Genomic DNA, 26058 nt, shown 5'->3' with positions numbered 1-26058 from the left:
TGGAACTCACTCTGTAGACCAGGCTGGCCTCAAACTCAGAAATCTGCCTGCCTCTGCCTCCCGAGTGCTGGGATTAAAGGCGTGCGCCACCCTGTTCTATTAGGAGCTCCCTCTTCTGGTAGCTACTAAACATCTATAACTCCTGCTTCAGGGAACCTGACGCCCTCTTCTGGCACCCACCTGCATGTGCACTCGCAGGCACACACACACACACACACACACAGAGAGAGAGACAGAGAGACAGAGAGACAGAGAGACAGAGACAGAGAGACAGAGAATAAAATAAATGTTCTAAACAAACAAGCAAACATCACTACTCAGCTTACGCCCCTCCAACGGCTTCCGTGAGCCCCATCACCCTGTACCTGAGTCCTTCACCTGCCAGACCCTCAACCTCACAGCTTCAGACCCCTGCCTGTCTCCCTCTGCCCCTGCTACCTGTTCACATCCTCTGCAGACATCTTCCTGATCTTCCTGCCTCTGGTTTGGCTCTTGCTTCCAGATCCCTGCCGCTTCCTAGTGGACAGGACTCCTTTTTCTTCTGTCTTCAAACCCCAGGTCCTACCTGAAATTCAGCATCCTTGGGATGATTTTTTTCCCCCACCTTCTCCACTGAAGAAGTCCACTGAGGTGTTGGTGAATTATTTTATTCACACTTTAGGGCATGTCATGCATCCAAAACTGCCCCGTGTATTTACCCACTTGATTATCTGCTTATTTTGCTTTTGTTGTGATAGATGTGTGTGTGTGTGTATAAATGTATGTGTATGTGTGTATGTGTGTGTACGTATATGTGTGTATGTGTCTGTGTCTATGTGTGTTATGTGTGTCTGTGTATGTGTTTGTCCGAGTGTGTATGTGTATCTGTGTGTATGTGTGTGTCTGTATGAATGTGTATATGTATATGTGTGTATGTTTATGTGTATATGTGTATGTTTATGTGTATGTGTGTGTGCATATGTGCATGTGAGTAAGTGTGCATATGTGCATGTGTGTGCATGTGTATCTGTGTGTGTGCATATGTATATGTGTGTGTATGTGTGTCTCTGTGTGTGTGTGTGTGTGCATTTGTGTGCACACAGAGATCAGAGGACAAACTCAAGTGTCATTCTTCAGGTACCTTCCTCCCTTCCACTCCTTCATTTGAGACAGAGTCTCCTATTGGCCTGGACCTTTGTCCCCATCTGGCTGGCTAAGGGACCTGCCTATCTCAGCCTCCCCCTTCACAACTGCTAGCACTGTGGATTCTGCAGACTAAATTCAGGTTCTTGCCCTTGCAAAGTGAGCACCTTACTGACTGAGCCACCTTCTGGACTGTGTGCCAAGGGGAGACCAACAACTCCCCCTGAAGCCTTGGTGCTCATGACACTGGAGGGCACAACTCTCTCACAGGCAGATTGTAGCATAGCACCTCCTGAGAGGCATAAACTCAGAGAAGGACATGAGGTGCAAAGCTACAGTCTGCTCGGCTTAAAACAGGAAGTGGCAGCAGTGGCTGATAGCTCAGTGAGTAAGTCACCCTCTAGATGTCGAGGATCTGCTGAGTGACAAGCAGGCTTCCATCTCGCGCTAGGAACCCTTCCTGGTGAATCATATTTCATTAATCTCTTACCTTGGTAGACATTACCTAACCAACTAGGATCAAAGATTGAAGGATTGGGTTAAGTCCAAGAATTTGCCTAGCACAGCCTTGACCTATTTTTTAAAGAGGTTATTGTTATTAATGTGCAGTATGTGTATCTGAATGTGTTTATGTGTGAGGGTGGGTGCCCAGGAGGCCAGAAGAAGTTGTCAGATGTCCTCGACTGACAGATGTTTGTGAGCCACTGAATGGAAATGCTGGGAACCAAGCTCTGCTCCTCTGCCAGAGGGGGGGAGGGAACCTCTTAATCTCTGAGCCCTATCTCCTGCCCTTTGACCTATTTTTTTAAGCCATTCCCTTTGACCTTTTTTTTTTTTTTTTTTAAAGCTATGCACCATCTGGGCAGACTTTCAGAGAACAGGTATGTGATGACCACTTCCTCTCTCCTGTTCTGCTGAATAAAGGTGAGAGCGCTCATCCCTGTTCCCACTTGTTAGGTTGGTTGTCAGCTAGTCCTTCATCCCTCTCCTCCATTCAGGGACATCAGGGATATCAGACATGTCTATTTTCTTGTCAAGTACATCTACATTGCTGTTGCTGTTACTCCAGTAGCCCTGGCTGTCCTGGAACTAGCTCTGGAGACCAGGCTGGCCTCAAACTCACAGAGATCGGCTCATCTCTGCCTTCCAGGTTCTGCGATTAAAGGGGTGTGCTGCCACCACCTGGCTTCTTGATGGGCCATTTTTATTTTTTATTAAGCTAACAAAATTTATTTTAAAATATACAACTCATTGACATTTTTTTCAAGTCATCAAAAATAATTTATAACAGTTAAAATGGGCCATTTTAAAATAAACGTGTTTTATGATTTGCTATTCAAGTTTGCTAAGCCCCTTCCCCTCGCGCTTCCTTGTCTGAAAGTGAAGAGGCTGTGGCTTGTGAGTTTGGGAAGGGCTGACTGGAGAAGACTGCTAAAGAGAGGCAGCTTAGTTGGTAAAGTGCTCGCCTAGTGCACACAAAAACCTGGGCTCAAGCCTTAGCATCCCCCAGAATAGGTGTGGTAGCCCAGACCTGTTATTCCAGCACTCGGAAGTGGATGAGGGAGAGTCAGGAGTTCAAGGCCATGCTCAGCTATATACCGAGTTTGAGGTCAGCCTGGGACACTCACACTGCTGTCAGTCCACAGTCTGTGTGGTAAAGTCTGTGTGCGGGTAGGGTTTCCAAGTAGGGCAGAGCAAGGTGCCCTTCTCCACGGTTAGAATTTTCCGACCTTCTTTTCTGATCCAGGCTATGACCTCTGAGGCATTTCCCAGCATTTGGAAGCCTTCTCAGGGTGAACGGGCAGTCTTTCTCTGTTGCTTTCTAAGACAGCTGAGGTACAAGGGAACGGAAATTCGAGCACAACAGCAAACTGATTCCGTTCGATCTCTGGAAGGCAGCAGAGGTCACTGGGCCATTAGTGATTCCCCTGTGCCCTCCCACAGGGACACATCCCACCCTCTCCAGCCAGGGGGCCCTGAACTCCCTACAGTCTCCCAGCACCCAGAGCCAGCTGAAAATGGGTCAAAGCTCCCAGAAACCCAGCTGCCAAGGAGCCAGTTTCTAAAGGACATACTTCCCATATTACAGTGTCACAAATCAGACACTTTAAAGTCCCAGTGAGGTTTCTGAAACATGGGTTCTGACTGGGCCAGGCTTCAATAGAACCTTGCGTGTCCATCAAGTTTCCAAGACAGACAACAGTGCAGGGCTGCAGGCTGCATTACCCATAGCAAGTCGAGATGTGTTCTTCTGAAAAGCCCACACACTGACCACTTCCAGTTTCTTGGGCCACCTGGCATCTACTGTCCCCATGCAAGCCTTCCAAAGCCAATGATCATAGGTCAAGGTCAACAAGTATATAGCTGTTCCAAAAAGCCTGGTCACACCCCATAATGCCTGGGGTGGCCCCCAGAGCCATCGCTACACACCCCATAATGCCTGGGGTGGCCCCGAGAGCCATCGCTACACACCCCATAATGCCTGGGGTGGCCCCCAGAGCCATCGCTACACACCCCATAACGCCTGCGGTGACCCCCAGATCCATCGCTACACACCCCATAATGCCTGGGGTGCTCCCCAGAGCCATTGCTCCATACCTCAAAGATCCTGGGGTGGTTCCCAGAGCCATTATTCCATATCCCATAATGCCAAGGGTGGTCTCCAGAGTCATTGTTCCATATCCCATAATGCCTGGGGTGGTCCCTAGGGCCATTGCTTTTTTGTAAGCTCTCTCTTGTTTCTGCCACTGTGTTACACACTCCAGACTGGTTGGTCTCGGGGTCTCAAGTGTCTCCTCTTGCCCATAAGAGTGCAGAGATTATTACACACAGCATGTGGCCACATGCTTATAATCTTAACAAATGGGGATTATCAACACGCAGACAGAAATGTAAGAGAATGTTCTTGGGTGTAGTGGCATCCATCTATAATCTCAGCACTCAAGAGGCTGAGGCAGGAGGATAGACACAAGTTGGAAAAATCAGACTGGGCTTGCCTTTTGTTTCTTGTCCTGACAGTGCTGGCCATCTCCTCCCCTGTATGTAAATCTCTTTTAATCTCTTTTACTACATTGATCAGACCTCATGCCCTTGGAAGAGCCCCAAGGCCAGAGAGGATAAAGTCTAGTGTTTCCTGAGGTTTGTAGCTCACACTGTCCCTTGCTCTGTGGGGGCCAGGTCAGAGGGCATCCCAATGTGTTCCCTGTTGCAATTCTGTCCTGCGGCTATCCAAGAACTCTTGACCAGACTCACCAGCATCCTGCAGCCTTACAATCTCAGCTCAGGAATCAACATTTATCCTTTCCCTCCTCCTTTGAGACAGGTCTCACATACTAGGATGACCTTGAACTTCTGATCTTCTGTCTCCCCTCCCACATGCTGAGATTACAGGCTTGCATTAACATGACCCGCTGTGTGGTGCTCAGACTGGAACCCAGAGGCTTGTGGGTGGTAAGCAAGAACTCTATGGACTGAAGTATAGATCCAGTCTGCTCTGTGTCTCTATCACTGCCTCTGTCTGTATATGTCTTTATCTATCTCTAACCCTACCTAATCTATCTATCATCTATCTATCTATCTCTAACTCTATCTATCTCTAACTCTATCTATGTATCTATGTATCTATCTATGTATCTATCTCTAAGTCTATGTATCTATGTATCTATTTATCTATCTATCTCTATCCAGGGTCTCTCTATGTAACCTAGGCTGACACTGCACCCTGTCACATCCATCCAGTGTTTTCAGTCAGGGCTTACCACCTGCATCCCACTGCACAATGTTCTCCTTGAAGTAGGAATTTCAGATGCAGCTAGGAAGCATTGAGACCCGTAACGACCTTTCACCTCTTGCTGAAGTGGGATGGTGGTGCAGAGTAAAGCTCTACTCTAATAGACTGAAGGTCAACAGCCCTCTCTGTTGGATGCTTTCACAACAGAAGTCCGTTGAAAGGGTTAATCGACTCCCAGGAGAGCCATATAAAAATGTGTTTTGACAAGACCTACAGGTTCCCGTGCTGTTTTTAAAAGGTGATAATCAGCAGATCTCAGTGTCACCTAAAGTCTCCTTCCTTGGGAATCACTAATCAGATGACAAGCTTCAGCGGTGCCACAGAAAAAAATAGCGCAGCTGCACGGAAGGCATCTCTGGCCTCGGAACCTCAGGGTTACATTTCTGGCGGCCCACCCAGTCTGGGATATGGATTCTGTGATGTTTGGCGGCCCACCCAGGCTGGGACATGGATTCTGTGATGTTTAGACAAGAACAGGAAAGAGCCTAGACTCCAAGGCTTGCTACGCACACTCTAGTGAAGTCTGCTTGGCAGGCCGAGAGGCCTGGAAGCACTCACGAGGCAAAGAGTTTCAAGGAAACTCAACCTCCTGGAACCTTGGCATTCTCATAACCCATATACTCATACCCTATCCCCATGCTAGTCTGGTGTATGGATCTACGTGCTCTCTTTTAGTATTATTTTATTATACGTGCCTTTAAAGATTGAATTCTGACACAGCTACCAATGTCCCAGAAAATCCTTGAAGCTGACAAACTTGGAATTCAGTAAGAATGTTACCTATTCAGTAACATTCAAATTTACTTCTAGTAGAGATGGTGAAACTAATTAGGCATTACAAAGAAAGGAGCTAGAATAGCTGCAGAGTGATTACTTAGGACAGTAGCCAGTCTCACCCTAACAAGGGAATACACAATGGCCTAGCGAATAGGTGGGTTTACCATGAAATAGAGCTAGGGAATCCCACCGAGACAGAGATCTTCTCTACTGCCAGGTGTATCAGGCTACATTGCATATTAGAAGCAAGTTGGTGAATTCTTCTGACAAATGGAGATTCTCCACAGATTCTTAAAAGAACAGCCAAGTTACAATCATACAAGACTTTATCAGGGCCTAGGAAATAGGGGGGTTGTGGTATTGCATTATTCATGAGAAGGTCTGCTAGAGCAGAACCCCCTGGTGCTAGCTTTCACAAGGCTCAAAGGAGTAGCACAAATTGTGACTAGGGTGTGAAATCCTTACCTGTCATTAGCTGACCCTAAGCAGAGCTGTTTTATCTTTACTGTAAATATTACCTGGTTCCTGTAAGTCCTTTTGAAGTCATTCCTTTGTTTTGTGTCAGGTAACTTCAATGTACTTTGCCTGCTGTGACATCCTACCTCTCTGTTTTCTGTATTATATAAAACTGGTGTTCACTTTGTGACAATACATTCACATTCTACACAACCTCTTGTGTTGATTTTGTCTGTCATTTGCCGACTCCTTGTCCACCTGCAACTAGAGACCCGTTCTACGCAGACAGGGACCAAAAAGGGTCTGTGGCAAAGGCTTACTGGGAAACTTACACCACAGTGGGAGTCAGAAGTGGAGGCCCTGGTTTATCTTTCAAAAGCAGCCCTCTTAACGGTTCACCTGGTGGTCTCAGTAAGGTGGACCATACGGTTCAGCTGTCTCTCTCAGTCCTCCCCACCCCCAGCCCAAATTAAGATTCTCATTTGGAAGTGTGCGTGTTTCCAGACAAATGTGTATACATGTATATACAGATGTGTGTGAAAGTGTGTGGAGGCCAGAGGTCAACACTGGGTGTCTTCCTTGACTATGCTCCACATAGTCTGGAATTAACTGATTTGACTAGGTTAACTGGCCATCCAGCCCTAGGACCCTCCCATCTCTACCTTCCTAGTGCAGAGAATACAGGTGTCTGCTGCTGTGCATCTTTCTTTTTTTAACAGGTTCATGAAAGGGGGGTATATATGCATATGTGTGGGCATGCAGGTGGAAGAGGAGATATAGATGTACATGTGTTTGTGCATGCAGGTGGAGGTCTATGTACATGTGTGTGTGCATGTACTTGGAGGCCAGAGGACAACCTCAGGTTTCATTCTCAGGAGCCTTCCTCCCTGTTTTATGCTAGGCTGGTTGGTCAGGGAGCTGCAAAGCTCTTCTTATTTCCACCTTTCCTCCCTCTCCCCCAGTGCTGGGATCACAGGTGTGGACCACCATGCCTGGCTTTTTATGTTGGATGCCAGGGATCAAATCCAGGCCTCATAGTCTCAAGGCAAGCACTTTGACCACTGAGCCATCTTTCCAGTCACTCTTGCTCCACCAGTGAGATGCTTCACACTCGAGTTTCCCTTGAAGCTGGAAAGGAGAACCTGCTCGATCTGTCTCTGTCTGTCTCTCTGTCTCTGTCTCTGTCTCTGTCTCTCATTGTCTCTTCTGGATTTAGGAGGATATCCTAGCTACCAGAGGCTGGAGCACTAGATACAAGATTCAAACTCAAGATCTGCACAGTTGTATTCCCACAGGTGACACTGCCCACGGTGCAGGGCAGAGATCCGTGTGTTTCTCTGGTGTTCTCATTACCAAGCAGAGCCATTGAGGTTGACGAGAGAGTCATTTATTAAACTGCTGTTGCCACCAAGCCAGGGATGACTGCTGATTTTTCCCTGCATGACCTTGGACCCTGACACCTTAGCCCATTATCAAACTTCTTTTTTTTTTTTTTTTTTTTTTTTTTTTGTATGCAAGACGTTCCTTTCTCTCTCATGAATTCAAATTCTCACCTCTGCTCTCTGGTTTGCAATCTTTAACACTATAAATGTTTGGGTAACAGGACCCCAGATTAGTCTTGGCCCTCTAGTCCATGAGACCACAACAGCTCATGGAAGCTGAATGGGAGATTTCAAGTCTGAACTTCCTTTTTATTTATTTATTTTTTAAATTGGTGCATGTGTGTCTCACAGGCAGGTGCATGTGGATATGTGTGTGAGTGCTAGTGGCAGAGAAAGCCAGAAGAGGGCTCTAGATTCCCAGGAGCTGGAGACTGATGTGGGTGCTGGGAACCTAACTCTGGGGCCTCTGCAAGAGCACCACAGTCGTACCCGCTGAGCCATCTCTGGGGCCTCTGCAAGAGCACCACAGTCGCACCCACTGAGCCATCTCTGGGGCCTCTGCAAGAGCACCACAGTCGTACCCGCTGAGCCATCTCTGGGGCCTCTGCAAGAGCACCAGGTGTTCTAAACAGCTGAACCATCTGTCCATCCCAGATTTTTTCAATTTATACAATCATGTCTACTCAAGAGATGAAACAACAACTACCATGCAATGTGCAATAGAATGTGGTGTGATTTGGGGCAAATATTCTCAGTCATTAACGTATACACAATACCCCAAAGAGCTAAGGAGATGGTTCAGTAGGTAAATCCCCAGAACCTTTACAGGCTCTGTACGAGGTCACTACACATCTGTGATCCCAGTGCTAGGCAGGCAGAGACAGGAGGATCCCAGGGACTCGCTGACCAGCCATCTTGGCCCATCCGTGAACCCCAGATTCAGTAAAAGACGTCGTCTCGCCGGGCGTGGTGGCGCACGCCTTTAATCCCAGCACTTGGGAGGCAGAGGCAGGCGGATTTCTGAGTTCCAGGCCAGCCAGGGCTACAAAGAGAAACCCTGTCTCGAAAAACCAAAAAAAAAAAAAAAAAGACGTTGTNTCAGAATGTGAGGTGGAGTTCTAGGGAGGAGAGCACTGGACATCAACGTTTGCCCTCTACAAGTGCATGCAGAGGTATGCACCCATACACATGTGCACATGCATGGACAACACACACACTCACACACACACACACATGTACATTCAATAAAACAAATGAAACAAAAATCAAAAAGAAGCACATGAAGGCCGGCATGCTGGCCACTGGCTCGGTGAGTAAAGGTATTTGCCGCCGAGCTTGACGACCTAACTAAGCTCCATCCAAGGAACCCAGATGGCAGGAGAGAATCAACTCCTAAAAGTTGTTCTCATGCCAACACACTCGCACCATGGCACACAGACGTGCACACACACACACACACACACACAGAATAACAGCTGTAAGCTTATAAAAGCATACCAATTAAACTGAAATAAATTCAGAAAAATATATTGACAATCACCAGCTACTACTTTCTCCAAGTCAACGAGGCTTGAAAGAACAGGGTGCTGCCCCCACTGCCCCCGTAGCCTTCCACAAATCCAAGGGTTAATCATAAACACCATAAAACAGTAAATAACACGTAATGGCTTGAGTCCCACACAGGGGACTATGCAGAGGACGATACTTACCCCTTCCCACAAGAATCCAAGTTCAATGTTATTTACGGTGGGCTCAAAGTTTTCAAAGTAGCTTAAGCACACACAGCTAGTAACGGTGCAAGGCTGAGGTATGGGACCCTACAGAAGAGCCTCTCTGCAGGGGTGCAGTTCATGGCAGGGAGATGGATTCTCAATTGTACTGTAGGATCACTAGTGTTGCCGGCCAAATCTCCAGACCTTTCAGAGTGCCGGGAGAAGCTGGGTGGAAGGCACATTACCCCTGCTGAGAGTCCCCACACTAGGACATTGAACAGGTTTCCTTCTCCAACATAGAGTTGCAAAGAGTTCTCTACTTACTTTTTCCCCCTATACTTTTCATTTAGAACAATATAGCCGTGTGTTACGGCTCACATCTGTAACCTCAGCACTCAAGCGGCTGAGAAGGAGGGTGGTAGTGAGTTCGATGCCAGCTCGAACCATACCGTGAGTAAAAGAGGATCTTAAAAAAAAAAACCAAAAACTCCCCTAAATATTAAATTATCATAGCAACATATGTTTATTGTAGCAGATGAAAATCTATAAAGTAAACACAGGAAAGCCACACCTCTATCTGGCTGCTCTGGGCTGTTTGCATGCACTTAGCAAGCTGCCTTATTTTCCTGCGGCTCTACTCTGTGTAACTGCAGGCAATAGTTCTTGTTGGGCAGTCTTGGCACCTCTTACACCTTCCAGGGTGGGTTTCTGAAGGAGGGGTGTGTGAAACGCACCATGAACAAGTGACTCTAACCTGCTCGTCTAAGGAGACGTCGAGGCCTGTCGCACAAGGGCGCTGGATAAAATGTCAGGTGAGGAACTGCCCTGACCTTGCCTTGTGGGCTGGTGAAGGGCCCAGGCAGACTGTCACAGCTCAAGAGGAAGAAGAAGACAGCAAAGTACTAGGTCTAAGTAGCTAACTGTAGCACTACCCGAAGCCAGTGCCCAGGAGGGTAGGCTGTAGGCAGATGTGCTTGGTCTCTTTGGTCTGCATCTCTTCCACAGCTCCGGTAGCAGAGCTTCAGGCAAGAGAAGTGCTCTGGGGAAAAATCACACTCTTTTCCTGGAAGGACACCCCCTGATGTCCCCAGTCTCTTCCACAGCCCAAGAGACACTGCCTTTATCTACAGGTTTAGAGGAATTCTGGGCATAGAACTAGCTGGGGACTAAGTGAAAGAGGAGACAGTTCTCTGGAAGCTGAAAAGGGGAAAGCTTTATCTGTTCATTGAGGCAAAGCTGATGGGAGTCTACGGTGGAAGAAGGACAACGCTCTAGGGTTCTTGAGCAGGGGTGCTGTCTCCCAGCCTTGGCAATGGATTTAAGGAAGACTTCAGGTGGGTTCCTATGGCCAGCTGGTAACAGTTTCACTCTTAAACCTGTCTCTCACTAACAAGGGGGAAGGGAGCTCTGACAGTGTGCCTTAGACTTTGGGTGAGAGCCCTGCCTCTGTGCTTCGGCAACCCTTTGCCTCAGAAAGGAAACTTAAGAAGTCGTTTTCATAACACACCAATCTGATACCCAGTGCAGAGCACGTGGTCCACTGAGTCTTGGTCAGATAGTGACTGCTGGGATCCTTGAATGGATGTATGGATGTATGGATGCATGCATGCATATATACATGCATGTATGTATGTACATATAGATCCATGATAGACAGATGTATGCATGCATAGGTGAATGAATGTATAGATGCACGAAGGATTGGATGGAAGCATGGGTGGATACCCATGCCCAGTGTATGGATAGATGGATGCATGCATACACAGCTCGATGGAATGATGAACATGTGGGTAGATGGAAGGACGGATGTGTGTGTGTGTGTGTATGGACGAACAGATGGATGGATGGATGGATGGATGGATGGAGTGATTTCTGTTTGGCCCTCAAGCCCACCAAGAAGGGGTTCAGAGAATCTCTGACTTTCACCCTGGCTGGCGTTCCCGCACAGCCGGTGCTCACCTTGTGCTGCTTCCACGTTGCCCCCAGCGGCTTCACCTCGTGCTTGCTGTGCCTGCCTTCCTCCAGGCACATGTAGCACACCGGGCTCCGACAGCTCACGCAGTACATGCTGTAGTTCTCCATCTCGTGCTCGGGACATGTGGGGAACTTTCGCGGCGCGCTGGCCCCGGCACCCCCTGGGCTCCTGCATCCTCCTGCGCTGGAGGCAGTGGAAGTGCCTGTAGCAGCAGGGGTAGCCTCTGGGGGTGTGGGCGGCGGCGGTGGCTGAACTAGCCGATGCTTAGCGAAGGGGCCCCGGGACGGGTGGCACTTGAGCTGGCAGGTGGCGCAATAGAGCACGTCGCATTGCTCGCAGAGAGTGGCTGCCGGCTCCGGTGGGGTGCGGTCGCACAGCTGGCAGATGGCCACCGCTGGGGCTGCAGCCGCCCCCGCAACAACCCCACGGCCCTGCTGGTACCGCTGCACAATGCCCTCCAGTAGCCGGTTGCGCTGGAAGCCTCGCAGGCCGCGGTGATCCAAGGAGGCGCTGCGGTGGCACTGCGGGCAGGTGATGGAGCTGGAGGACGAGCAGAGCGAGGAGCAGGCGGCGCCTCGGGCCGCGGCGGCCGAAGAGCCCGGGGGCGCAGGCACCATGGGCAGCACGCGAACTCCATTGGGGGACTTGAGGCTGGGGGTGTAGGAGCCATAGCCGCTGTCAGTCTCGCTGTACAAGCTCAGCTTGTCCGCGTGGTCACCGCCACCGGTCGCCCCGCCGCCTAGGCCTCCCGCTGTGCTAGCTCCCGCGCCTCCGCTGGTAGCGCCGGCGGCTGAGTCCTGATCCGGAGGGGGTGCGGCGGCGGCGGCACCTCGCGAAAGAAGGAGCGGCGGGGGCAGGTGCTGCTCGCCGTCCGGGGTCTGAACCGCGATAGTGCGGGCGCACGGCAAGCAGACATTGTGAGAACAGGGCAGGATGATGGGTTCCCGGAACAGGGATCCGCACACTGGGCACTTCAGCTCCTCCTCCATCGCCGCGCCCGCGGCCGGAGCCGCTCGGGACCAGCCAAGAACGGTCAAGGCTCCGAAGACAAGCGCAGCTGGGCTGGCGATGTCAGCGCTCTTGAGTCAGGAGGCCGGGGTATTACACGGGCATGCTGTCTTCACCCGAGGGTGGCACGCCCCCTCTCTGTCCTCAGGCCACCGCCCTAAGACGCTTGGCCGCCAGAGAAAGGAGGGGTCTTCACCTCCTGAAGGCGAGGCTCCCTCACCCGAGTCAGCCGTCTGAAGGTGGCGGGGAGCCCTCGCGGTGGCCTCCGAGGTTGTCCAGGTGTTGAATAGGCAGCAGCAGCACCGTCCGGGATACCTCGTGCCTCCACTCCACGAAGTACCAGTGACCCGCTGCTGTGAGCCAGCAAGGCTACTGAGCCCGACTCCGCAGCGCCGCTGCCCCGAGTCTTCTTTCTGCGAGCGCCCCGCCCCTACCCAGCTCTTGGCCAGTGCCCGAGTGGCGGGGCCAGGGCTGGTTCAGCACCACCAGACGGCGGACAGCGCCCGCGAGCGGACGTGCAGGGAGTCCGCGCCCGCCCCCCCTCCCGTGCGCATCCCCCGCCAGGCTGCTGTGCCGCCGCGGCCACCTCGGCATCCCCCGGCCCGGAGACCGTCGCCGTACCGCTGCTCGGACCGCTGCTCTCGGAGCTGCCTCCTCGCAGGCCGGTATTGAGCAGCGTCCCAGGCTGGCCTCGCCGGCTCCGGTTCCTGCAGCGCCCCTGACCTTGGCCGCGCCACGCTGCAGCGGCGGGTGGGGGGCGAGCACCCGCTGGCTCGGGAATTCCCCCTCCCGGCCCCGCCGCCTCCCGCGCCCGCCCGCCCGCCCGCCCGCCCGCCGTGCCGCGCGCCCAGGAGTTGTAATTTCCAGAGCGAGAGTAACGGGGCGGGGGGCGGGGAGCCAGGCGTCAGCTCAGCGAATGAGGGCTCGCCTCTCACGGCTGGCAGTCAGGGGCGGGTCGGAGGGCTTCGTGGGGAGGATCATTGTGGAGAGCTGCTCCGATACGGATGGAGACTGCACGGTGAATTAGCACGGCGCCCCGCCCCGCTTGCCAGAGCAACCCTGGCCAGCTCCCGCCCTGCCCACTCCCCGCCACCATGAAAGCGTAAACAGCGGTCCCTAAAAGGCCAGTCGCTTGAAAAAGGCCTCGCAACACAGCGCGACAGTCGGTTCCTAAATCTATTTCCTCCCCGCAAAAAGCTTTCAAGGCACAAAATGTCGGACAGCCTCGCGCCAAAGGGCGAGGTTTGATTTACGCATCTTTTCACAAGCCTTTTTTTTTTTTTTTTTTTTTGTCTCCTTGGTTCTAGTGGGGCTAGTCGTGGAAGATGAGGGCCGGAGGACTTGGCGAGGACACGGTGAAGGTTGCCAAATACAACCTCCCCAGGCTGCTCGCGAGTGCGGAGAGGCGGGAGGCAGCGAGCAGGTGTTCGCTTTATGAATGGGAGCTTCCTGCAACGTCGCCGCCCGCGCGCCTGGCTGCCCGGCTCTTCCCGCCGTCTGCCCGGCTGTTCTGTGCTGGGTAGTGCTGGCTGCCCCAGAGAAAGGAAGTACGCGCTGGGCACAGAGCTAAGGGCGAGCCCTGGAAAGGAAGAGCGCGTGGAGCGAAATGCGCACCACGCGGCCCTCTCTTCCTGTTCGATTCACGCTGGCTTGGAACAGACACGGAAATTGTCGATTTAGAAAGGATGTGTCAGCCAGCGTGCTGGCTCATGCTTGTAATTCTAGCGCTTGGGGGGCCGAGGCAGAAGGACTGCTATGAGTTCAAGGCCAGCTTGGGCTACATAGTAATTTCCAAGCTAGTCTGGGTGTTACATAGCAAGACTCCCCTGAACAAACAAAAAACAGCAACCGTGGCGCAGACTCCTGCTGAAGGAATGCAGGGCCCCAGCCACTGTCAGCATTTGGAAAGTTAGTAGGAGGAGAGAAATGAAGCCACAGACTAATGAGGCTACTGCCTTGGCCTGGCTTGGTGCCTAAGGGATAGAACCTCTGGCGGAAGGGAGGTCACCAGGAAGGCAAAGCACCCCAGTGAAGCCCATATCTTTACAGGACTCCTGGGGTCCTGCAGTTTGCTTCCACCTGTCCAGTCTGGAAAATACTATAACAATATATATGTGTGTGTCCGTGCCAAATTGTTCCAGTAAATGCTCTGGACTACTTTCTAAGCATCTCAGTTCAGCTGAATGGCTTACAGAAGTCTGGCTACATGTTTAAAGGTAGGCTCCTGCTAAACCGGACATCCCAATGAGCCCTGCTTCAGGAAGCAGTGCTGCAAGGGGTGAGGGGGGTGGGGGGGGGACGGAGGCAGCAACTGTCCTAATCCACTCTCTGTAGATGAGGCTTCAGTCACCTGGTCCTGCCAGCAATACACTGAGAAAAAGAAATTCTTCAGAAAGTCACTATTGATCCTAAGGTCTGGGAGAGTCACAGCTTGGATTATTGAAAGCTCTTCAAGAAGCTGGAAGGTGGTGGTACATGCCTTTAATCCAAGCACTCAGGAGTCAGAGGCAGGTGAATCTCTGAGTTCAAGGCCAGCCTGGTCTACAGAGCGAGTTCCAGGAGAACCAGGGTATACAGAGAAACCCTATCTCAATAAGTAAGTAAGTAAATAAATAAATAAATCCTTTCTGCTGAACCCAGCTACCCAGCTCAGTCCTCCCTGGGACCAACTGGAATTCATATCTCTTAAAAACCTCATGATTTTATAGCAAGCACAGTAAGTGACTTCTGTTTCTCTTTGTCTTTTTCAGACCAAGGTAGCCTACTTAGGCTTGGACAGGGTGGCACTTCTAGCCAAGCATGTGTGTCTCTGCACAAGCAAGACATACTGTGAAACCACTCCTAGCTTGGCCTATAGTAAGCAGCAGGTACGTGAAATCTCAGGACTTGCAAAGTGGTGATGAGAAGGCAGCCTGGGCCACAAAGTGGGACCCTTGCTCCACAAGCAAACAAACCAACCACGACAAGCCACAAAGAAACAAGCAAACCTCCTCTTTTGCTTTCCATCAAAACAGAACACTCAGGCATCTCGCCACATCCTCAGTCCCCACCGCTCTGTAGCTCAAGTCATCTCAGCTGTGTGAACGGCTGGGACCCGGGCTCTGCCTCTTGGAGGGAGGCTTCCTGCCCTTCAGCCTGTGAGTCTCTGTTCCAACCTGCTCTGGTGCTTCTCACACATAGCCATAGTCACTGTTGATTGTCACTGTCACCTATTAAAAGTCCTATCTGCTGCAGCTGTGCTCTGTGTACACTCAGAGTGCACTTTAGAGGCCAGTGAGAGGAGCCTTTGCTGAGTAAGCCTAGCAACCCGAGTTTGAGCCTTAGAACCCAGGGAAAGATGGGCAGAGGGATCCAACTCCACAAAGTTGTCTTTTTACTCCCACGAAAGTGCTTACACACACAGACACAGACACACACACATGCACACACATGTGCACACACACACGAGTTAAAAGCATTTGCTGCTTCTGCAGGGGACTCGGGTTCAGTTCCCAGCACCCAGGCTGAATCGCTCACAACTGCCTAGAACTTCACAGAGCTGAACCTCCAGTCTCTCCATGCATATATTTTTTTAAAAAGTGATTGGTCCCGCTTTAAAAATTATTTTCAGGGCAGGTGAGATGGCTCAGTGGTTAAGAGCACTGACTGCTCTTTCGGAGGTCATGAGTTCAAATACCAGCAACCACATGGTGGCTCACAACCATCCATAATGAGAGGGAAAAAAATTATTTTCAACTCAAAGTTAGAGGCTAACCACACCTGTAATCCCAGGAAGCAAGAGGCTGGTGGTGTAGGGTTGCTGTGAATTCGAAGCCAGTCTGGTCTACACAACGAATTCCAATCTATCTCAAATACCAACAACAATAATTACTTTTACAAAGAAATTTCACCCAGTATTAGTATTATAATCCATTTCCCAAGTCACTACACTACCAGTGTGTTTTTAAAAAGATTTTTATTTTATGCATATGAGTGATTTTCCTGCATGTCTTCAAGTGTTACCATATGCATGCACTGCCTATGGAGACCAGAAAAGGATATCAGATGCCCTGGAACTGAAGCTAGAGTTGGTTGTGAGCCACTTTGTGGGAGCTGGGAACTGACCCTGGGTCCTCTGTAAGGGTAGCCAGTGCTCTAAGTCACTGAGCAATCTCTCCAGCCCAGCTCTGGCTATCCTGTTACTCACTCTGTAGACCAGGCTAGGGCCTCAAACTCGGAGATCTGCCTGCCTCTGCCTCCTGAGTGCTGGTGTTAAAGGCGTGAACCGCCACCACCTATCTTTCTAGTGTGTTTTTAAAACCTGGGCTTTGTAGCGGCTGGGGCAAGTAACAATATTCACATGGCTAATTCTCAACCGCATTCTCACATAGAACCCTGTCTGGTCCTTTCAACATGGGGAGTAGGCACCTCCATCCTCCCAAAGTATTCAGATTCGTGTATTTTTACATATTGATGCTGACAAAGGAAATACTCAACAAATGACCCACACTTGTCTTCCCACCTTTATCTGGGGCACTTCTCGGTGAATGGTTGTGCAAATCACATTAGTAATTAACACTCCACAACCCACGGCCACCACAGCAGAGGGAAGTAGACTCTGATCGCTTCCGATAGCACAGTTTTCACTCTCAAGTGTCCCACTAACCCTCCAGAGACAGGTTCCCATTACCTCCTCTACAAAAATAGCACAGACAACTTAAATAATGTACCCCAGCCAACACAGCCAGGTAGAGATAAAGTGGTCCTGCTGTGTTGCCTTCAGAATATTTTTTCAAATTCAAGTTGCAGTTGGATAGAATTTAAGGCTTCCTTCGTAGAAATTGATGTTGTGGCCTCAACGATAGACTCTAAATTCTCAACTAAATTCCAAAACAAACTTTAAGTGAAAATGTGTGGTTTCACTCTTTTGAATTTCAGTTTTACAGTTATTGTTTGGTTTTGTTGCAAAGTGGGGGGACTCAGGTAAATTAGAGACCTAGATAGCCCAGGAATCACTGGCTTACAGTGGTTCGTCTAAGCTTTTCATGAGTGCCTGTTTGTGCCTTTTAAGTCACAACGGCTCCTATGTAGCAGACCTACATCAACACTGGCTTCACAGAGGGCAGCCAACATCTTTTCCAGATAACAGATTCTAGTAAGTTTACAGTTTAGCCACCTACCTCTAAACATTGTTGACTAGTGCCTAAGCATTGTATTTTAAGAGTTTTAAATTTCTAATTATGTGTATGCATGTGTGTCTCTGCCTGGGTGAATATGGTTGTTTGTAGATGCCAGCAACTGTACTCACTGGAGTCCATTGGTTCCCCTGGAGCTGGAGTTATAGACAGTTGTGAGCTGCCTGATGCTGGGAACCAAACCCAACTCCTCTACAAGAATAAACACACTCTTTTCTTTTTTAATAGCTATTCCGTTTGTTTGTTTGTCTGCTTTTTTTTTTTTTGAGACAATGTTTCTCTGTGTAGCCCTGGATGTCCTGGGATTCACTCTGTAGAATAGGATCTTCTCAAACTCACAGATAGTCACCTGCCTCTGACTCTTGAATGCTGGGGTTGGTGAGCAGACATAACTCTTAATCACTGATCCATCCCTCTAGCCCCAAGAACCATAGTTTAATTTTGTGTATGCATGTGCATAGTGTATGAGATGACACATGATGTGCTCACAGAGACAGAGGTTAAGTCGGGTATTATCTTAGTCAGGGTTTCTATTCCTGCACAAACTTCAAGACCAAGCAGCAAGTTGGGGAGGGAAGAGTTTATTCAGCTTACACTTCCATACTGCTGTTCATCACCAAGGAAGTCAGGACTGGAACTCAAGCAGGTCAGGAAGCAGGAGCTGAGGCAGAGGCCATGGAGGGATGTTACTTACTGGCTTGCTTCCCCTGGCTTGCTTAGCTTGCTTTCTTATAGAACCCAGGACTACCAGCCCAGAGATAGCACCACCCACCCACCTTGTTCACTAATTGAAAAAATGCCTTACAGCTGGGTCTCCTGGAGGCATTTCCTTAAGGGAGGCTCCTTTCTCTGTGATAACTCCATCTGTGTCAAGCTGACACACAGAACCAGCCAGTACAGGTATCTTTTCCAGTTGTTCTTCACCTTGATTTTTTTTTTTTTTTTTTTTAGACAAGATCAGTCACTGGCACCTGTGAGCAGTTAGCTCCAGAGGTCCTCCTGTCTCTACCTCCCCAGTGGTGGGGTTATAAGCATGTCATCATGCCTAGATTTTTTTTCCTTTTTAAATGTGGGTCCTGGGGATCAAACTAAGGTCCTCGTGCTCATGTGGAAAATGTTTTACCCATACAACCATCTCTTCCGACCATTTATTAATTTTTTTTAGATTTATTTATTTTATGTATGTGAGGACACTGTAGCTGTACAGATGGTTGTGAGATGGATGTGGTTGTTGGCAATTGAATTTTTAGGACCTCTACTCGCTCCGGTCAACTCTGTTCGTTCAGTCCCTATTTGCTCCAGTCCAAAGATTTATTTATTATTATACATAAACTACACTGTAGCTGACTTCAGACACCAGAAGAGGGCTTCAGATCTCATTACAGGTGGTTGTGAGCCACCATGTGGTTGCTGGGATTTGAACTCAGGACCTTCAGAAGAGCAGTCAGTGCTCTTACCCATTGAGCCATCTCTCCAGTCCCAGACCATCCATTATTAAGCCATGCCCCAGTCTGGGATCCTTATTCTTTGTGAACCTGGAGATCCGGCTTCAGGACACCTGAGTCTCCTGCAGCATCTTCTGCAATGAGACACTCTGGAACCATATGCCAGGGGAAAGAAGGACATTTTCTGTTTTCTGGCTCTTTATGCCCCCCCCCCCCCCAGAGCATCTCTCTGCTGCATAAAAGCTAACATTACTAGCATCAGAGTATTGGCATAGTCTGGGTTCTGAGTGCTCTCCCAACCTCAGAGGTTGGCAGGAAGGGCTGCAGCAGCCCCTGTGTCTTCATGGTGCTCCTTCATTTCTCGTTTGATCTTCACACAACACAGCCTGGCCTGGGAGATGGTGGGCCCTGACCCTGGGTAAGTTCTTGCCAGTCAACCTAAATGTAACCGACAACCAACCTAGGCAAGGTGATGGTTTCAGTCAAGGGCAGGGACCTGAAACATGTAGCCCGGTCAGAATCCTCTCTCACACCGGGTTAGAAAATTGCTGTCTGGGGTCGGGACGGGATGCAGAAGAAGTCCAGATTTGGTGGTGCATGGCTGTAAAATCCCAGCACTTGGATGGCTGAGCTGGGAGGAGTGCCACACGTTTTAGCCTGGTCTGAGCTGCGGTGTCAAGCCTTGCCAACAGAGGCACAGCAGAGGGGTTAGAGAGGCAGCATAGTTGGAAGTGTGAGCCTGGGGGTCTGCATTCAGATCTGTGGGCACTCTTGTAACAAGCAGAGCGTGGTAGAGCATGCCTGTGAGCTAAGCATGTTGGAAGCAAAGATTAGAAGATTCCCAGGGCTCAGTGGCCAGTCAAGTCTAGCTAAGTCAGTGAGAGGAAGGAGGGGCTTCCTCTCCCTGAAGGTCTCTGAAACCATCAAGGGTCCTCGGGTTCTGTGATGCCTCCCCCCACGCTCATCTATCCTCTGCTGTGCCCACCTTGGCTCTTGCCCTGTCCCCTGCTTGCCTCCTCTATCCCGCTTGCTTCTCCCTCTCTTCCCTTGCATTCCTAAAACTACCCAGGGCGAGGTCTTTTGAAGGGATACCTGGTGGTGCACTTGCCTGTTCAGGCAATCCAGGGGTGCCCTGCTTGCTGCCTGGGTCTGAATGTCTCTGCTCAAGCTGTGTCTGTTAGTTTCTGACTTTGACTCTTGCACGGTTTGCCCTGTCTCTTTCCGCACACCTCTGTCTTCCGCCCACAGCTTCCTGGCTCTCCTTTTCTCCCGTCTGACCTCTCACTTTAATGGAAAAGCATTTGCTCTGCTTGGCTTCCGGCTTCCTCTCTCTGACCATACCAGGCGCCAGGCTTCATCATACCCTGGCCTCTGCTCAGTGTCCTCGTTGACAGGAAATCAATGAGATCTTAGAATGTATTTGGGAGTGTCTGTGGATCTGGGCACCTTCGTTAAAGCAAAGAGCGAACCCCGAGACTGTGAGCTGGGGGGGTCGAGGCTATTCCGGAGGGTGCCAGCTACTCATTCTCTTGTAGGGATAACAGACGAGAGTGTGGAGCAACTACTTTACCCGGCCATTTCCTCTACAAGGCTTTGCCACAGGGACAGAGCCCTTATGCCATCTGCTAGAATAGTAGAGTCTATGAAGAATCCACTAGCCAACAGCACATCTTTATGGTGAGGAAGTCGCCACCACACACTCCAGCAGAGGGACAGTAGGTCCTCAGTGTCAAGAACATTTGCATGATTTCTGCAAGTGACCCTGAGTGCAGGCAGTGTGACCTACACCTCTGATTCCACGCCTCTCTGTCTCTGGAACTGTGTGTGGCCCAGCTATGTGTGTGTTTCTGATGGAGGCAGAAACAATTCCAGTCCTCATATAACTCTCCGGTGAAGAGGAAGAGGCTGGAGATGGAGTTCACAACAGGGTGTTCTCTTAGCACAGACGATACCTGGATTGGGCATAAGCCAGATTTGGTGGTGCACAGCTCTAACCCTAGTGCTCTGGGAAGTGGAGAGGACTGGGACCGAAACCTGTTCCAGATATCTTGTTGTCAAAGGGTGTGCGCAGTGTGGCTTTGTGCTGTACATTGGCACAGGAATGAGGAGGCACCAGGCCAGCGTAGTTTGAAAGGCTCCGCCATACCAGACATATGCTAGACATCTCACACATATGGAGCATCAGAGGCGGCTGATCTACAGGATGTGGGAGGAGTGGAGCCAGCCAGCCAGGGACAGATCCAATGCGTATTGCTGTGGGGAGGGTCAGAATGCAAAGCCAGATACCTCTGGATTTCTGTCCCCAAAACAACAAAGGAAAGAGACGCAGAAATGTGGGTGACAGCCATGAGGTCAAGAGTGGTCCCTACTTGAGGGTGAATATCCAGCTTCCAGCCTTCCCATGCTTAATACAATTCTGGTGCAGAGAAGAAGACAGTCTCCTGTGCATGAGAGAAGGGGCATGGGGATCCTTTCCTCACGCCTGCCTAGAGAGGTCTCTGGGGACAAAATTACCTGTCCTAGGTCCCTGGGGCTGATTAGCATATCTTAAAAAATTATTACATTCATGTTGTGTGCGCATTTGTGTGTGTGTGTGTGTGTGTGTGTGTGTGTGTGGCTGCACATGTGTGGAACTTCAGGGAACCAGTTTTCTTCTTCCATCATGTGAGTCTAGGGATCCAACTCAAGTTGTTGGTAGCCAGTACCTCTCTCTATGTGCTGAGCCATCCCACCAGCCCTAAATAATCTTAAATTATTCTCTATAAACTGACAAATGGTATTATTTATGACACAATATTTTGGTATAATTATCCCTCATTTAATGGGGGCATATTTTGACCCACAGTGGGACTGAAACAGTGCAGTGGTGAGCTCTGCACATAGTGGGTTTTCCTAGACAGCACAACATTGCCCTAGAGCTGGGTCTATACTGAACCCAGACTCTTTTCTTGTTATACTCGCCAGGGTCCTCAGTCCTTCCTGATTCCACCTCAGTGTGTGTGCACGCACATGTGTGCACACACACATACCATGCCACATACACATATATATACACACACACACACACACCACACTTCCTCATGATGTCCAGCCTCACTGGCTACCTTACTACTCCAAGGATACCCAAGCACTTTCCCAATACCTGCCCTAATTCTTGAGGTTCCTTGGCTCAACAATTCCGTGTCCATAGAGCCTCTACCACCTCCGTGAGGACATGTGCCGGCTGGTGGGCAGCAGCCTTCCCTGAGCACCCGTCTTACCTTTGTTTCTGTGCTTCACACTGTGATGGCTAATCTGCTCAGCCATCGAGACTGGATTTAGGAATATCTAGAAGACACACACCTAGGCATGTGTAAGAGAGAGTGTCCAGAGAGGTTTAACTGAGGAGGGAAGACCGAGGCGAAAGGTGGGAGCACCATCACATGCACTTCAGTTCTAGACTAAATAAAAAAGGAGACAGTGGGCTGAGCACCAGCATTCATATCTCCGCTTCCTCCCTGTGGATGTCACGTGACCAACTGCTTCCTGCCTGTGGATGTCACGTGACCTGCTGCCTCAGTTGCCTCGTGCTACTGCTGCCCTGCCGCATGCGCCGTGGGAGCCGAGTGCTGGGCTCAGTTCCTTTCTCCTGCTGCTGTTTTCTCGCTGTCTTAATAAGGCGAGGAGCAGCAAATGCTTGTATCCCTTAGGGACTTTTCATAGCCCACTGTTCTGCCTTTCCAGGGTTTGCTTTTCTGTGATTTGTCTCCTGACAAGAAAACGCCATTTGGAGAGTAGAGGCTATGCTGGGCTGTGGTTTCAGGCAGTGTGTGGACAGGAGTGGGTCCTTGGCACTGAGACTAAGTAAACAAGGGCATTCCTGTGGATAAGTCAGGAGAAGGCTCCGCCCTCCGGCCCGGCTTGGGACTGGAACACTGGTCCCTGCAGTTGTTTAACACAAGAGACAGATTAAGGTGGACTTAGGAAGATGCCAAGGCTAGTGGTATTCAGGGGTGCATAACATCCCCCTGCATCATGAACCAGGCAAAGGGAGACTCTTCAAGCCAACACCCAGGCAGAGATGGGAGCTTGGTCCTTCAGAACCCCACCCTTCAGTTTACCCAAGTCGGCCTATAATGTCTTCTAAATACTTGAAAACACTCCACCCAACATTTCCTTTGGTCTTCAATGACAAACTTACAAGGATGTCTTTCCCCACAGGGTTGCATTCTGTGTCCCTGCTCAAGGCTGTTTCAGCAAGGTCAGAGCCAGCTACATTTCATCACTGATGTGAGTCTATGGTTACAGCTTGGGTGAAGGCTTCTAGCTTTAACCATTGGGCGGAGGACACCAGCCAAACCTCAGCTCCTGGAGCCCTGGATGAGTCTGTAAGTGTGACTTCAGAGCTGCTAAGTGTAGCTCCCTCCCTGTCTCAGCAAAGGACCAAGTTAAGATTCTCTTTGCTCTCTGGGCAGTGGTGGCGCACGCCTTTAACCCCAGCACTTGGGAGGCAGAGGCAGGCAGATTTCTGAGTTTGAGGCCAGCCTGGTCTACAGAGTGAGTTCCAGGATAGCTAGGGCTACACAGAAAAACCCTGTCTCAAAAAAAAAAAAATTCTCTTCACTCAAAGAAAATACACTCTATGCAAAAACACCAAAGAACCACTAAAAACTGGGTAAAAACCAATAAACAAAGTAACCAAAGATGCAAGATACAAACTAACACAGTTAACATTCTCTCTCTCCACCTTCCCGCTCCCCCCCCCCCTCCTGCCCTTTTCTCAGATGTCTGAAGAGCAGCTCAGGACCACTCAGCACTCAGTGATGGCTCCAACCCACTCAGTTGCCTGCACTGTGGGAGCTGCTGACCAATCTTCAGTGACTGACTGCACACTCCAGTCTTCCCTGGGGAACTGCTGGATGGGCACACACCCTCGGGCCAGTCGGCCATCTCAGGTTGAGCAGCAGTGAACTCAGGAGCTGGTGTGGTCCATTCAACCTGGAATTCCTCCCTGGCCACAGCCTTCTCAGCAGCAGCCTGCTCCTCCTTCTCAATCTCCTCTGGGTCTCTGTAGACGTAAAGATCAGGCATAACCTCCCATGGGTGCTCAAGGAGATAGTACCTCACGTGCAGAGTACTTCCCTGGCCAGCATCCAGCACATCAGACCCACTGAGTGGGCTCCCTTATTGTTGCACGGGATGGCAACTTTTTAAAACACTGTTTTTGCATCTGTTTATGTATTTATAGAGGAAGAGAGCATGCATGTGTACGCACATGTGTCTCTACAGTGTCCCTGGAGGCCAGAAGAGGGTGGGAATAGAGTTACATATGGTTGTGAGCTGCCCAGTTCAGTACTGGGAAGCGAACCTGGTCCTCAGAGGAGCTGAAAGCACTCTTACATATGGAGTCATCTCTCCAGGCTCCCCCTGCCCAACAGCATTTTTTACATAAATAGAAATAATCTAAAATTCATATGAAATCTCAAGAAATTCTGAGCAGTCAAAACAATCTTGGAAAAGAACAGCTTGCTGTCTCACATTTTCTAACTTCGAAACTTACTACACAGCTACGTAAGTCAAAACAAAGGAGTGTTGGCAAAAAGACAGACAGAACAAAAAGATGGGCACGAGGAAGGGGTGGGAGGAGCCTCCTCCAACCACACAGGTCACACAGATCAAAAGGCTCCCATGAGCCTTCGGGATCCAGTGTGGAGCTGGAGCACTGCCCCATGTAAGCCACACACGCTCTGCTTAGCTGCGTTTCCTACACTGTTTTGTGCTGCCCCCTGTTCTTGTCACAGTCCTCCTGACCTTTGTACATGAAGGATGTGCAAAGTCCTCAGAAAGCCAGCTCCTCCTGAGGTACCTGTAACCTGAGGCAAGGCCCCCCATCTGTGGTCTCACGTGATGGAAACCTTCAGGGCCACATCACTGGAGAGCAAATGTACAAATGAAGACAAAGAAAAGAGGCAGACAGGGAGAGAAAGTGCATGAGAGGGTAGGGTGATGGGGAGTGGGGGTCGGGGGGAGCAGAGACAGAGAGAGACAGACACACAGAGGCCATGAGACAGACACACAAAGAGGGAGAGAGTGAAGAATAGAGAGAGGCAAAGAGAAAGAAATATAGACAAGGAGATAAATGTGAAGACAGAAATAGAAGCACACACCGAAGAGAGAGGAACCAAGAGAGAACTAGAAAGAGACGAGGTGTGGCTAGCATTAGATACTTCTCTAGCTCTCAAAGGGTCTGAGTTCCATTACAAAGCCATAGAAACAGAAAGAAACACACAGAGAAAGAGAAAAAGAGAGAGGCAGATGGAGACAAAGATAAAGACAGAAGTAGACAAAGAGATAAATACATAGGCAGGCAGAAACAGTTAGAGACAGCAGGCCAAACCCAGGAGAGTGATGGGGCAGACTGGAGAAGTCTGGGTGATTGCGCTGAGCAACCTCATTATCACAAAGGGACCAAGTCGGGATTGAGAGCGGCAGAGCCTCCAAGAGTAGAAAGCTGCTGACTGGGGAATGACCTCATTGAGAAGCTGCTGTCTGAGGCAGGCTGCTATTTTTAGCTGAGCCTGAACCTTCCTGACAGGGAGACAAATCGCAGCCTCTGTGTCACCAGGGAGGCCAAGCATGCTTCCCAATTCAGGGGCTAGATATGCAGCCAATCTCTCTTTGATTGTCAAGCCACTCCCCTTCTCTGCCTGAGACAGTACCCAGGGGATGTAGTTGTTACATGGAGATGAGAGACTACAGAAGGCTCTGCATATCATCTTAGCTAAACACACACACGCACACGCATAAGCAAGCACACATGCACACATGAGCTCCAAGATGCACACCAACCTTGGTGTTCCCTTGTCGAGCTGTGTCTTCTCCTTTAGGGATCACTTTCAACAACCTCCTATCTTCACTGAAACCCACTGATACCATATCCATAGGAAAAGAGAAATTCTGAAGAGCCACTTGCAAAGGTCAAAAGAAAAGACCGAGTCTGGGAGCCAGTGCAGCCTCTGAGGTCTCTTGCGGGAAGCTTTATGACCTACGTTCAATTCTAGGACCAGCAAGGTTGAAGGAGAGAACTGGCTCCCCTGAGTTGTCCTCTCAGCTTACCACCAGCATGCACAACATGGTGCTTACATGTTTACATAGTTGTGCACACACAAAGGCACACAGTCATGCACATTCATACACAGAAGCATACATGTACACCAATGTATGTGTGTGCACTTACA

At 49.9% G+C, this 26058-nt stretch overlaps 1 protein-coding gene across 4 annotated transcripts in view; it reads right to left on the bottom strand.

Annotated features, from left to right (window-relative positions):
* The window catches only part of Trim67 (tripartite motif containing 67), a 34210-nt gene extending 21987 nt beyond the window's left edge, over positions 1-12223 (bottom strand). Inside the window, exons 1-3 of one of the 4 annotated variants that reach the window (XM_021170323.1) lie at positions 12076-12203; positions 11455-11970; positions 11199-11397 (exon numbers count right to left, since the gene is read on the bottom strand). In XM_021170323.1, coding sequence (XP_021025982.1) covers positions 11199-11397; positions 11455-11970; positions 12076-12203 — 843 coding nt within the window. Of the gene's footprint in view, positions 1-11198 lie in introns of all 4 variants that reach the window. The other 3 variants (XM_021170324.1, XM_021170321.1, XM_021170322.1) reach the window with 3 other exon arrangements.
* Between the last annotated feature and the right edge of the window lie 13835 nt (positions 12224-26058).

This window comes from Mus caroli, chromosome 8, assembly GCF_900094665.2.
Source record: "Mus caroli chromosome 8, CAROLI_EIJ_v1.1, whole genome shotgun sequence".
Classification (NCBI taxonomy): Eukaryota; Metazoa; Chordata; class Mammalia; order Rodentia; family Muridae; genus Mus; species Mus caroli.
This window is presented reverse-complemented; position numbering and strand designations above follow the sequence as displayed.